This window comes from Betta splendens, chromosome 9 (genome assembly GCF_900634795.4).
Source record: "Betta splendens chromosome 9, fBetSpl5.4, whole genome shotgun sequence".
NCBI classification, from domain to species: domain Eukaryota; kingdom Metazoa; phylum Chordata; class Actinopteri; order Anabantiformes; family Osphronemidae; genus Betta; species Betta splendens.
In genome coordinates this window covers 30647640-30662285 of record NC_040889.2, presented here as the reverse complement: position 1 = coordinate 30662285, position 14646 = coordinate 30647640, and the positions used below count along the sequence as shown (strand labels likewise).

At 41.5% G+C, this 14646-nt stretch overlaps 2 protein-coding genes across 2 annotated transcripts; both read left to right on the top strand.

Moving 5' to 3' along the window:
• Positions 1–6940: 6940 nt before the first annotated feature.
• cfap77 (cilia and flagella associated protein 77) lies at positions 6941–9709 on the top strand. Its single transcript, XM_029163299.3, has 7 exons — positions 6941–7771; positions 7983–8075; positions 8464–8566; positions 8799–9039; positions 9113–9218; positions 9302–9403; positions 9543–9709. Exons 2-7 carry the CDS (start codon positions 8013–8015, stop codon positions 9690–9692), a joined length of 765 nt encoding a protein of 254 aa, XP_029019132.1. The 5' UTR covers positions 6941–7771; positions 7983–8012; the 3' UTR covers positions 9693–9709.
• A 262-nt stretch (positions 9710–9971) lies between these two features.
• On the top strand, positions 9972–14580 carry LOC114862421 (barH-like 1 homeobox protein). The gene is made up of 3 exons (XM_029162703.3): positions 9972–10522; positions 11124–11325; positions 13861–14580. Exons 1-3 carry the CDS (start codon positions 10261–10263, stop codon positions 14060–14062), a joined length of 666 nt encoding a protein of 221 aa, XP_029018536.1. The 5' UTR covers positions 9972–10260; the 3' UTR covers positions 14063–14580.
• The last annotated feature ends 66 nt before the right edge of the window (positions 14581–14646 follow it).

The window sequence follows — 14646 nt, the reverse complement described above, 5'->3', positions numbered from 1 at the left end:
ACCATTTCGAAGCTTTTCAACACAGTATCCTTGACGATGTCTGGTGGCCAAAAATTAATTGTAGCTTTAAGTTACTTTATTGAACCTCTTCTTTATGGTATAACTCAAATGGACACCTTCTTTTTAACACCATTTGACAATTTCGTCTGATAGCATTGTGATGCTTGACGCTGAGCAAAATACACTTGTGTGATTAATTTAATTAAAATGTACACCTTGTGTAAACGTGTGCTGTTATGCGATTTGCTTTGCTTGTGGCTTCTTGATAAAAAATAGTAGATATATGGAGAGAACAACAGTCCACTGAGGGAAGTAAGACTGCTTGTGCTGTGAGGTCACTGCCTTTTTTGACACTGCTTTTGTGATGTATTAACCAGTGGACATTTATATTGGTTATATTTACATACTTACTACAGTTGTCATTGTGATATCATCACTATCAGTAAAAGTCTTGTTTCCACATCTGTCACCATCTCTATAATTTCCTTTTCAGCTTTAAGTTTCCAAAACGCAGAACTCAAGTACCTTTCAATAGTATTTTTGATTATGGATGCAGATGATTAATCTGTACAAATGTTTCTTTTAAAGCCAGTTTTAATATTCACATGAACATATCTAACTTGTTTACTACATCCTCCATTCTATTCACCGATGTGTCATTGTCTGCAAAAATACTGAGGGTATTTGTCCTTACGGTAACTGTTTGTAATCAATTTATATAACATATTCCAAATGCCCCTTATATTATTTTTATTGTCCTCTAATACATTTGAGTAACATTCTTTCTTACATCTCCTCATATCTCAGTTAATCTCCTAGTCTTATATTTATCTTAATATACGGCTTTTTTTAACATGCATTCTAGTCACTTACTCATCCATGGTCTCCCACCGTAATTCCCTTGGTTTTTATATTGCTTTCTAGGGCAGTTTTTGTCATTACTATCTTAAATGTGTTTCAAAAATGGTGATATGTTTGTCTAAGTCTCCCTCTCTGAAAAAGTCAGTTTTTGTCTGTTTTGTAGTTTTGCATTAATGTAAAGTAATATTGTTTTTTACATCTCATGATTTTCAGGAAAATGTATCATCAACTATGACACCTAGTTTGGTTTCATATACCCATATACCCAGCCCCCCACTTTTCAATCGAAGCTCGTTATCTAGTCTACGTTTCTCAATTATCATGAATTTAGTTTTATCCAAATTCAAGATAGTATATTACTATCACACCATTTCTTTATCTTTTCAAGTTTCTCCACCCAGTGCATCACATTTTAATCATTGGCTTGTAATTAATAACTATAATGTTTTATACTCTGTGAGTTTGCATATAGACTTCTGATATTAAAATTTGGAAATGATCATTAGTTTTCAGTCATGACCTTGCTGTTAAGAAAAAAAGGAATTTCCTTCAGGGTCGATATCTTATAGTTATCTTCAACGTCTCCAAATTTTTCAGTTCCATTTCCTGTCATCTTAATCTATGATCCTCCTTCTATGAAACTCCTCTCTATCCTAGACAACACTTCCCACCCCCTACACAGCCAGAGGCTGAAGGTTCTGATCAGTATTAGGTGTTCCGTATTGTTCAGTATTAGGTGCTCCACAGAACGCCACCGGTAATAAAATGTTAGCTAGTAATTAGATGTGAGTGTGTAGATGTGTTAGCATTCTTATTTTAATCTCCCTACCTTCTTGTGTGTTCCTACAACCGTGACAGCGATCAAGGTGTGCAAAATAATTTCCCTCTGGGATTAATAACGTTTTTTGAATCTTGAAAAAATATGGTATTATTTACATTCTCTCTACTACTGCACTATTTCCCTTGGTTTATGATTATGATTTATGTAAGTAGCGAATCAACAAAGCAAATTTCTAGTATTGTGAAACCTACACTGTACATTGCAGTAAATGTGTTTCTTACCCTGATTTTGATTCTGACAGGAATAATTGTAGAGCAGCACCTATGGCAAGCCATTTTAACTTTTAAGGACTTAAGGCTGACTATCCGTAATTGCATTTTCAATATCGAAAATTCAATTTCAACTAGACAAACTTACATTGTGACTAGTCAGAACTATAACTCCAGATTTGCACAATTGTATTCTGACTAGGAAGAAGTACTGTTTTAGTTATCTACAATTACATTTTGATTCTCCACAAAATAATTTCGCATATCTGAAATGACGTCATGATTTGCTATTGCGCCGTTTTAGCATTTATTAGATATCTGTAATGCATTTTTGAATAGTAAAAAGTAGAATTTAAGATATCTGGAACTACATTCTGACTAGTAAGAATTGCCCATTGACTTGAATGGGAAAATAGTTTCTCCAACCCAGAATTCAGTTTCCCCTATCCACAAAGGGAGCCAATGGGCAATTCTTACTAGTCAAAATGGAGTTACGGATATCTGAAACTCGAATTGTGCCTAGTCAGAATGTAGTTGTGGATATCTAAAATGATAGTTTTAAACTAGTCCAAAATACATTCCGGATATCTAATTTGAATTCTTACTATCTAATAAATGTTAAAACGGCTTGCCATAAGCACCTGGAGTTACCTGCAGGGGATGGCAGAAAGCTCCGCTGCGTTCGGGGACTGTGCAAAGTCTGTATGCAAACGTACGACTGTATAAATGACTGTGTTGTCAGAATTTGCATTGGTGTTTAGGTACGACGGAGTAAGACACCTTAAAGACTTAATTAGTGGGAGAGCTGAACAGCTCTCACACTATTGTTATCTTCGGTCTTTATTAGTGGGAGAGCTGAACAGCTCTCACACTATTGTTATCTTCGGTCTTTATTATTATTACTATTAAACTATTACACAAGTAATTATTTACAAATACTTTCTTCAAATTAAAAAGCTAGTCAGCTTATTTATGATTGTCAACAATGCACTCTGGTCAACTTTTTAATCTGTGATATATTTTTTACCTTGGTCAACTTTTGAATCATTGTCATATTTTAATCTTGTCCTAGTATGACATTGGTCATCTTTTTAATCGCCATCTTTTGTCATCGTTTTATTCTTTGTCAACGTTTTCTCGTTTTCATCGCTTTGCCGTAGTCAACTTTTGGACGTAGTCAACTTTTTTGACGTCAGCAGCTTAATCAGCGTTTGTCATCGTTGCGGCAGCAGATCAGCTCTCCCACGTAATTTCTCGAGAAATTACTTTTTCTAGTTATTATTATTCTTCTTCTACTTATTCCGCCCTTTTTTTGATTGCTATCTACTTTTTAACGCTTCATCGTAGAATCGTCGTTCAACTTTCTAAACGTGTGTCATCTTTAGGAGATGTGGGCTATTACTTTTTATGTTTTCAGCTTTTCAACTTTTAATGTTATTCAACTTTTTTCGTTTTTTTATAATGGTCGTCTATGGGAATCATCGTTCAACTTTTTGTCAACTTCCCTCTTTTCATCAGCGTCTATCATCGTCATACTTTGGCGTAGAAACGTCATTTCAACTTCAAAAGCGTCCATCATCGCTCAACTTTCTCCTCGTAAATCAGCGTTGTCGTATCTTCTATACTTTTTGACTCGTGAACGTTTAAATATGGTGTGGTTTTTGTTAAATTTTCAGCTTTTCCATTAGTGTGTATTGGGTCAGTTAGAGTGCGTGATGTCACAGCTACAGTGAGAATGTGCGCTTTTTTAAGACAGAACTTCTGTCTCTAACTTGTCACTACAGCCACAATTTTTACTCTATCAACGTAATTATTTTCACTAAATCGTAGTCATACTTGTCTTCTTTCTAATGATGTGTCTGGCTTTACCCTCAGACTTATACTTTAGTCGCTATCGACCTCAAAGCACAGAGAGATCCTGAAATTCTCCCATAGACTCTAATGATAATTTTTGGCAGACGTCTGGAGAAAAAAAAGGAGGAGACATATTTTGAAATTGCGACTGTGGCTACAAACGTTTGTCCTCAAACATAAAATTCACACCATTTGCTCATTGAAGCCTTGGGACTCGTAAAATGAAATAATTTTTGTGATAACTATCATGGTTTAGCTGGAACAAGCCTGTTTATACAGGGTGAAACTCTGCTTTTACAGAGCAGAGTGAGCCTGATTTTCCCGCCTTTCGTCTCCATGGCGACGGCGCAGCTGCAGATTTCACTGACAGGTCAAACTCCTGATGCTCAGTGTAGGCAGCAGTTTCATGCTTATTACTGATTACTCAACTACACTATTGGATTGTGTAGTAATTAAGCACACACTTCCTCTAAATCCTTTCAAAATAAAAGCACCAAGCCAAATAATTAGCTTTAATAGCAATATTTCTGCTTTTAGATGGGTAATTATGACTATTTAAAGATACATTAACAGTTTAGTAATTACCCACACATGCTTCCTATACGTCCTTTCAAAATAAAAGCACCAATGCAATTTATTAGCTTTAGCTGCACTGTTTTTGCCTTTGAATGGTTAATTATGATTATTTAAAGACTAATTAACAGGTACGCTATTACCCCCACACATTTCCTCTAAATCCTTTCAAAATAAAAGCACCAATTACAATTTATTACCTTTTAATGGCAAGATTGATTAGAACATTTCTGGTTCTGAATACTTACCAATTTTTAATGAGACTATTTAAGAGTTCAGCAAATAACCACTCACACTTATTAGGGTGCTTTTATTCTGAAAGGGCTTAATCTAAATTTTTTGCTTTAATAGGGCTATTCTTGCTAGTGAATGATAAATTATGACTATCTAATGACTATTTTATAGTTTAGTAATCACTCACACACAACCTCTAAATCCTTTCAAATAAAAGCAACAATGTAATTTATTACCCTAAATGGCAAGATTTTTGTTTCTGACTGGTAAATTTTTAATAGTTATTAAACTATTATTTTTTATTTGCTATTATTTTATTTTTATTTATTATTTAATTATTTACAAATACTTTCTTCAAATTAAAAAGCTAGTTAGCTAATTCATGATTGTCAACTTTTTAATATTTGACATCTTTTTACCTTGGTCAACTTTTGAATCATTGTCATATTTTTAATCTTGTCTTAGTGTGACCATGGTCATCTTTTTAATCATCATCTTTTTGATCGCCATCTTTTGTCATCGTTTTAATCTTTGTCAACGTTTTCTTGTTTTCATCGTTTTCATCGTTTTGCCGTAGTCAACTTTTGGACGTCAGCAGCTTAATCAGCGTTTGTCATCGTTGCGGCAGCAGATCAGCTCTCCCACGTAATTTCTCGAGAAATTACTTTTTCTAGTTATTATTATTCTTCTACTTATTCCGCCCTTTTTTTGATTGCTATCTACTTTTTAACGCTTCATCGTAGAATCGTCGTTCAACTTTCTAAACGTGTGTCATCTTTAGGAGATGTGGGCTATTACTTTTTATGTTTTCAGCTTTTCAACTTTTAACGTTATTCAACTTTTTTCATCGTTTTTTTATAATGGTCGTCTATGGGAATCATCGTTAAACTTTTTGTCAACTTCCCTCTTTTCATCAGCGTCTATCATCGTCATACTTTGGCGTAGAAACGTCATTTCAACTTCAAAAGCGTCCATCATCGCTCAACTTTCTCCTCGTAAATCAGCGTTGTCGTATCTTCTATACTTTTCGACTAGTGAGCGTTTAAATATGGTGTGGTTTTTGTTAAATTTTCAGCTTTTCCATTAGTGTGTATTGGGTCATTTAGAGTGCGTGATGTCACAGCCAGAGTGCGAGGGTGCGCTTTTTAAAAACAGAACTTCGGTCTTTAACTCGTCGCTACAGCCACAATTTCTACTCTATGAACGTAATTATTTCACTAAATCGTAGTCATACTTGTCTTCTTTCTAATGATGTGTCTGGCTTTACCCTCAGACTTATACTTTAGTCGCTATCGACCTCAAAGCACAGAGAGATCCTGAAATTCTCCCATAGACTCTCTTTTTGGCAGACGTCTGGAGAAAAACAAGGAGGAGACATATTTTGAAATTGCGACTGTGGCTACAAACGTTTGTCCTCAAACATAAAATTCACACCATTTGCTCATTGAAGCCTTGGGACTCGAAAAATGAAATAATCTTTGTGATAACTATTATGGTTTAGCTGGAACAAGCCTGTTTATACAGGGTGAAACTCTGCTTTTTACAGAGCAGAATGAGCCTGATTTTCCCGCCTTTTGTCTCCATGGCGACGGCGCAGCTGCAGATTTGACTGACAGGTCAAACTGCTGATGCTCAGTGTACAGAGCAGTTCCATGCTTGTTACTGATTAGTCAACCACACTATTGGATTGTGTAGTGATTAAGCACGCACTTCCTCTAAATCCTTTCAAAATAAAAGCACCAAGCCAAATAATTAGCTTTAATAGCAGTATTTCTGCTTTTAGATGGGTAATTATGACTTTTTAAAGATAGATTAACAGTTTAGTAATTACCCACACATGCTTCCTCTAAATCCTTTCAAAATAAAAGCACCAATGCCAATTATTAGCTTTAACTGCACTGTTTTTGCCTTTGAATGGGTAATTATGATTATTTAAAGACTAATTGACAGTTACGCTATTACCCCCACACATTTCCTCTAAATCCTTTCAAAATAAAAGCACCAATAACAATTTATTACCTTTAATGGCAAGATTGATTAGAAAATTTGTGGTTCTGAATACTTGCCAATCGTTATAGAGACTACTTTAGAGTTCAGTAAATAGCCACTCAAACTTATTAAGGTGCTTTTATTCTGAAAGGGCTAAATCTAAATCTTTTGCTTTAATAGGGCTATTCTTGCTATTGAATGATAAATTATGATTATCTAATGACTATTTTATAGTTTAGTAATCGCCCACACACAACCTCTAAATCCTTTCAAAATAAAAGCACCAATGTAATTTATTACCTTAAATGGCAAGATTTTTGTTTCTGACTGGTAAATTTTTACTAGTTATTAAACTATTACACAGGTAATTATTTACAAATACTTTCTTCAAATTAAAAAGCTAGTCAGCTTATTTATGATTGTTAACAATGCACTCTGGTCAACTTTTTAATGTGTGATATATTTTTTACCTTGGTCAACTTTTGAATCATTGTCATATTTTAATCTTGTCCTAGTATGACATTGGTCATCTTTTTAATCGCCATCTTTTGTCATCGTTTTATTCTTTGTCAACGTTTTCTCGTTTTCATCGCTTTGCCGTAGTCAACTTTTGGACGTAGTCAACTTTTTTGACGTCAGCAGCTTAATCAGCGTTTGTCATCGTTGCGGCAGCAGATCAGCTCTCCCACGTAATTTCTCGAGAAATTACTTTTTCTAGTTTAAAGACTTGATTTTCTGACTTTCCTGGTTGAACTTTTTCTTGCCTTTGATCCATAAAAGCAGCTTCAATTAAACCTAATGTAGTTACCATGGAGATACATTCTCTGTTGCCTGTTTTATAATTATGTACGTATCCAGGATTCATTTACACCAGACTCCATTTCATCATATTGAAATTTTTAAACATATTTAAACTATTCGTGTCCAGAGCAGAGGAAAGTCACTGTATTCTGTACTGTTATTTAATTCCCCGTGTTCCTATTTGAGCATTTATATGATCTATCCACCGTTTTTACTTTTAAAATATAACATAGATAAATATAAAAACATAAATATTATATATTAAAGTGAAGGGAAGGGAGCAACGTAATCCCGCCAGTTGGCGTCCAGTTTCCATAGCAACGAATCAGCTCGTCGCCGGAGGACACACACAAACACCCGGAGGTGATTTGAGCTAAATAACTAAAGCTACGAGTTGAATTGCAGTAAGGTAAGCTAGGAGCAATCACTTTTTTAAATTTTGAAACGTGTCTATGTCGCGGTATTCATGATTATTGTTGTTTAAACTGATTCCGGTCCTGGTACCGAACTCAGAACCAGCCTTGCTCAACAAATCCACTACATAAATTCTAAGTAGAACTGGGTTTTGATAAACAAGTAATTTTACTACAATACTCCGAGTACCTGTTACTTTACTGCAGTACCAACTCGAGTCTGACAGACGCGGGACGATGACATCACGACGGCTGGGCGTGGTCAGGGAATCCATGTTGACCAATCCGCTCCACATCAAGGTAACTGGTCTGTGCAGTGCTTTGACCCATTCAGACACACTCACACTCCAGGGGCCAGCTGGGGTTCAGTGTCTTGCCCAAGGACCCTTTGGCACATGACCGGGTCCTATGATTGGCAGGCGACTGCTCTACCTTTTGGGCTACAGCTGGCTGGAACCGATTTGCTGACAATGGAAGGACCACAGAACCAGAACCAGTCCACCAGTGCTCAGATACAGATGGCACAAAGCACACAAACCTCTGCTCGAAAGATCCTTTGAAAGTCTGTTGCAGCTCACTGGGTCACACACACCTGGTCCTGGTGAATTCATGCTGGTCCAGCTCTGAATGACTGAACTGTGACAATCGTGAAAGAAACGATGATGACAATGATGCTTTCTGTGTGCAGGCATCTCTGGGTCAGACCCAGTCCAGGGGTCTGTCATTTCCTGGTCCAGATTTCACATTCGGAATCAGCAGCAAGTCCATCAGAGATGGGGGTGTGGCTGAAGGTAAGCCCCCTCCCACAATGCATTTTACATGGCTGTCTTATAGCATGTTTTTTGTTAGCTGATGCTAATACTAGAGCATTTTCGCTCCATAGAACATGTCAGTAATAGAACAGCAATAGAATATTATTGTAGTGTTAGAGTACATGTACTACTGGGACTATGTCACAGTGCACCTGCTGTAAACATGAGGCATGCAGGGAATTGTAGTTTCTGAGTCAGGTCCCTGTCTCAGTTTTGTCCAGCTGGAGGGTCCAGCCCAGACACACAGACTCTGCACTTCAAATGTCAGTCACGCGGGACTTTGTGTCTCTGAACCGGGACGCGGTAAAGTCTGGTCTGGTGACCCCTAAAGAGTTGAGTCAGTACCGAGCCCAGAGGGCTGGGGTGACCAGGACCAAGGTGCTGGCCCCCAGAAGAGAACAGGGTTCACGGGCCCCGGTAGTGCCTGACATCACATTTGGAGTGAGAACCAGGTGAGAAAATGAAAACATGTAGCATTTATTATTCATTGACTGATGAGTGACCTGCAGTGGATCCATCCATCAGGGCCTCGTCTCCTCTCAAAGACCTGCTCTCCCATCAGTACAGTCGGCGCTGGTTCGATGAGCAGATGAGCAAGAGTCGGACTGTGGACCAGAGCCAGCTGCACATTGTGAGCGCTTGGTTCGTGCTCATGTTCTCTGGTTTCCTACATGCGGCTAAGTTCTGACTGATGTGTTGCTGTGTGTACTGTAGATCAGAGCGGGCTGCATCCCTGACACTAGAACCAGTCTGCTGAGGAGGGGCAGAACCCTTCCTGTCACACAGACGCCATTTAAGCTGCCTCACTTTTCTCAGGTAACACACACAGAAGTTGCTGTTTTTTTCAGCATAAAGTTCTACCCTGTGGAACATCCGGACTGGAATTCTAGTATGGCTGCACTTCATCTTAGTAAGGACTCATAGTATTAACTCTACTTCACATGCCCCTCCTCAGGTTCTTCCTGCTCTTGACACCTTCAGGACCCAGGAGGCAAGGTTGCGGGCATTCCGAGCCCATCAGTCCAAATCTGGGTTCGTCAAAGAAGATGTGGATTCAGGCTTACAGACAGAATCTAACACTTCAACACTGGTGCAAATAAAATGAAGCATTGATCTGTGTTATATGTGTGTTTGTGTGTATGTGTGTGGGGGGTTCAGCTCAGTCAGGCCAATTCTGGCAGTTCTGGCAGCAACTGTTTGTGATATTAACAGAGCACAGGTTTGACCTAAACACGAGGAGTAGGATAAGAGGAGGGGAGGAGGTGGATGAAGAGGAGAAGGATGAAGAAGAGGGGAGGAGGAGGAAGAGGAGGAGGAGGAGGGGAAGGGAAAAAAGGAGGAGAGGAGGAGCATGAAGAGGGGAAGGATGAAGAGGAGGGGAGGAGGAAAAGGATGAAGAAGATAAGGAGGGGAGGGAAGGGGGAGGACAAGAAGGAGGATGAAGAGGAGGGGAGAATAAAGAGGAGGAGGAGGATGACAAAGAGGAGAAAGATGAAGAGAAGGATAAGGAGAGGAGGAGGAGGAGCACCTCATTTCTCTGTTGCTCATGGATCAGTTCACTTTTCACCTGCATCAATAACCAGCAGCTGCTGAATTTTTACCACCGTGTTTATCATTTTGAACCCGGACTCTGATTCGGTTCTACTGGTTCTAATGTTTCCACCCGAGTCCGGATGGGGATGGACGTCTCTGTCTCTGGCTGTTCCACGTTCCGCATCGACTCCCTGCTCTCCCTTCGGCCGCCCGGCGGCTGCTCGGCGCCTCCTTCTCTGCGCAGGGAGCCCGTCCTCCGCCTGGACGCTCCACCACAGCGGCACCAGCCCCGAACCGTCAGCTCCTCCTTTCTGATCCGGGACATCTTAGCAGACTGCGGGCCCTGTTCTGACCCGGGACAGGCTGAAGTAGCATCCGGACCGGATGTGAACGAGTGTAGAGGTATGAACCGGGTCAGAAAGAGTCTGTTTTCAGTCGAACCGACAGTTTCAGGATAGATTATCTGAAAACCTGAAACTTCAAGATTTACAATGTGAAAAACAGCAAAAGCAACAAAATCAAAGCTTTTGTGTTAATTTGACACTTCACTATATTATATTTTCGCTTCACGGTTCTTATGAACGTTAAAGTTTTTGCACGTTTGAAATAAACAGCAAAAGTTAATTCTCTGCATTCAGAGAATAAATATGAACAAAATGTGTTTTAATGAAAACTCTATTGTGAATAATGATGATCAACATTTAGTCAAAGTGACAGCTACATGATTTTATGCTCAATGATCCAGTTGTATCAGAAAATTTATTCTACTCCTGAATTGTTGACAATGATGAGAGATGAAATACTTCCACTTTTAGCCGCTGTGTTGCTTATTAATGACAGAAGCCTCTGGTTCTTATCCAGTGACTTCTTCAGATGCTAAATGTAATAGTTCCCTGCTGAACCTTTATCTGGACCAGTTATGTTGCTTCATCACATTTTCTGCAGCTTCACAGGATTTTCAGGATCACTAATCAGGCTGCTGGGTTTGTGTCCACCTGTCCAGGTCAGGGCGACAGCTCGAACTCAACGCCGGCTCATCTCAAGAAACCCCGTAAAGCTCGGACAGCGTTCAGTGACCTGCAGCTGTCGAGGCTGGAAAGAAGCTTCCAGAAACAGAAGTACTTGAGTGTTCAGGACCGGATGGAGCTGGCAGCATCACTGCAGCTTAGTGACACCCAGGTCAAGACCTGGTACCAGAACAGGAGGTAAGACCTTGGACAAGAACAGTAAATTCACTCCCTTTATTAATAGAGCAGAACACAGGCAGGATGATCGGAGCAGTAACAGCTTGGTACTGTAGCTCAAGGCTCTGCCTCCATTCTAGAACTACCAATAGAGCAGCTCTGAGAGAGAAGCATGAGGAGCTATGAGGTGTGGAAGACAAGATGGAGCTGATCATTTAAAGTTTTGGAGTGAGGAGATGCAGAGAAGCTGACGGAGGAGACACTTGGTGTCTGTTCCTGAGTCCAGTCAGACGCTGGCTGCCGCTTTTAGAGTCACTGAACAAACTGTGAGTAGGGAGTTCCAGCCTGGAGGGAACTAGAAGCGTGAGTCATGTCGTGTTTCTGTCATGTTGTTTCCTATCACCCACATAAAATCATCTCTGTCTTGGCTAAAGTAACGTTAGTTTTAAACAACTAACTGGTTAGTTTCATAGACAGATACTCTAGAGCTGAGTGTCGTCTGCATAGCAATCAAACTGGTTGAGTCGTGTACAGACTGACCCATACTGGACAGAGCACAGAACCCTGCAGAACTCTAAGGCTGATTTTTGTGTTTGTGGAAACACAAACTGGAATCTGAACCAGCCCTCCTGATCACTTTGTCCAGTCTGTTACTGTCTGCTACATTACACATACAGCCTAAAACACTGGACCCACAGACTCATAGAACATCCTCAGCTGGAGCTGCAGACGTCAAAGGACCTGAGCCTCCTCAGGAAGTACATCCTGCTCTGAGCCTTCTGGTTCACAGCAGAGGAGTCCTTTTTCCAGTCCAGTTTATTGTCCAAGTACACTCCCATTTTTAATAGTGAGAGCGGGTGACAGCACTCCCAGACTTCCTAAAGTCTATCACCAGCTCCTTAGTTTTACTGATGTTCAGTTGGAGGTGGTTCTGTCCACATGTCCACAAAGCTGTCCACCACTCCCTGATACTCTGTGACATCACCCTGGATACGTCCTACAGTAGCAGAGTCATCTGAGAAGTTCTGGAGAACAGGACTCTAAGTTGTACCTGAAGTCTGAGGTGTAGAGGGTGAAGAGGAAGGAGACAGGACTCCTAGATGGGGTTGATATGAGGGTGACTGAGGGTTTGACCAGAGAACGTAGGGAGTCCAGGATCAGCCTCTCAAAAGCCTCCATGATGTGAGAGGTCAGAGGCGTCTTATTCACTGGCACAATGCATGGCTTCTTCCACCCAAGAGGAACTCTCTCCAGCTGCAGGCTCAGGTTGCAGATGTGTTGGAGGACACCACACGCTGGGCAGCACAGACTTTCAGCACCCTTGGGCTGATTCCATCAGGTCCTGCAGCCTTTGTTGGATGAAGCTGTTCAGCTCCTTTCTCACCTGATCTGCTGTGATGGTGTGTGAGGTGGGGGTGGATGAGCCCTGTGGGTGGTGTGAAGGGGGGGTCTATCGTGGGCAGCGGGGGTTTAGAGGCCCAACCTGGAATCTGTTGAAGAAGTTATAAAGTTCGTGGCCCTGTCCACAGACCCCTCAGTCACTGACTACTGGACCTGGAGCTGAGGGTCCTCATGCCCCTCCACACTTCCCTGGTGTTGTTGTTCTGAAGTCTGGGGTCCAGTCTCCTCCTGTGAGCCTCCTTCCCCTCCCTGATTTTGACTGACAGCTCTCTGGACACTCCTAGCTGCCTCCCTGTCCCGGGACCTGAATGCTTTCTTCTTTTCATTCAGGGTGGCTTTGATGTCACGACTGACCCATGGTTTGTTGTTAGTAAAGCAGTGAAAAGGTTTATCAGGTACATGGGCGTCCACACAGATATTAATATAATCTGTGATGCAGTCTGTCAGTGCATCAATGTCCTCCCCATGAGGTTCACAGAGAGCCTCCCAGTCAGTGTCTTCAAAGCAGCTCTGCAGAGCAACGCGGTCCTCATCTGTCCACCTTTAACAGTTTTAATGGTGGCGGCTGCCTTTGAACCTGAGGTGTGTGTTGTGGCAGCAGATGAATCAGATTGTGATCAGACTTTGCCAGAGGGGGGAAGGGCAGTGGAAGAGTAGACATCCTTAACATTAGCGCACATCAGGTCCAGTGTCTTCTCACCTCTTGTGGGACAGCTCACAAACTGGGTGAAAGTAGGAAGTGACGTGTCGAGGCTGGTGTGATTAAAGTCACCGGAGACCATAAAGAAAGCGTCATGATGTCTGAACTGCAGGTTGGAGACGGCTGTCTGAATGACGTCTTTGTTTCCTCCACGGCCTTTTTTGCCTCCTCTGCATCCCCTCGTTTTCCTCCTTACTTTTTCGGGGAAGGTTGACGTTTCTGGCGGAGTCAGATATTTTGCTGCCGAACAACACGGTAAGAGAGCGGTCGAAGCGCTGCAGCGAGGCTCGCGCCTTTTGGTTCTGGCTTTGTTTGCATTTTGACCACAGATTAGCAAAAGTCACATCTTAGCTGTTTTATTACCAAAAAATTCTCTTTACTAGTTTATTTCTCTTTGGTGTTTAGAGGTTGGGTCCAGTGCGGCGGTACTGATCCCGTCGTCTGTGCTCTTTCAGGACCAAGTGGAAGCGCCAGTCAGCCGTTGGCCTGGAGCTTCTGGCCGAAGCCAGTAGGATGTTCCTGCCCTCACACTACCTGTACTCAGCAGCTCCGCCCACACTGGACCTCTACCTGTACACGAGCCACGGGCGGCGGCACCACGCGGCCCTGCCTCTGCTGCCCCGAAACCCAACCCATACAGACCCGGATCCCTGCTGAGGAGGAGCCGCCTTTGGACATTAACGAAATGTATCTTTTAATAAGGTTTAAGGTTCTTTTCTGCACTTCGAACTCAATAAAACCTGTTTCCCCCAGCTCCGGTTCTGCTTCGCTGTTCTCTTCGTCCACTTTATGGAACTTTGTAAGAAACACCCAATGGACAAACCAGGAGGAGATTCAAAGTGCAGCAGGTTCTTCAGTGCCGTGAATGCCGACGCGCAGCTTTTTACAGTAAACACAAAAAGTGGCAAAAGCTTTGTGGCTTTGTGCATCTGATTGATCATCCAGAACCAGTCAGACATGGACTCTGGGACGGGCTTAAAGAGCAGTCAGCCGGTTATTAGGACAGGGTGAAACATTAACGTAGGTAAAAGGCTGCAATGACACGTGACCACAACTGAGGAGCCAGCGAGTCCGTTTAATGGAACCACGGCTCGTGTTTCACCCAAACAGTTCCTGACTTCACTGGGGTCAGGGCAGCTGGTGAGGAAGGAGGTTCGTTACCTCTGTCCTGGGGTGAACGTGCTGCAGTGAGTCAAGAGCCACTGACCAGAACCAGGTGGATCCTGGAGTCGACGTGAAGC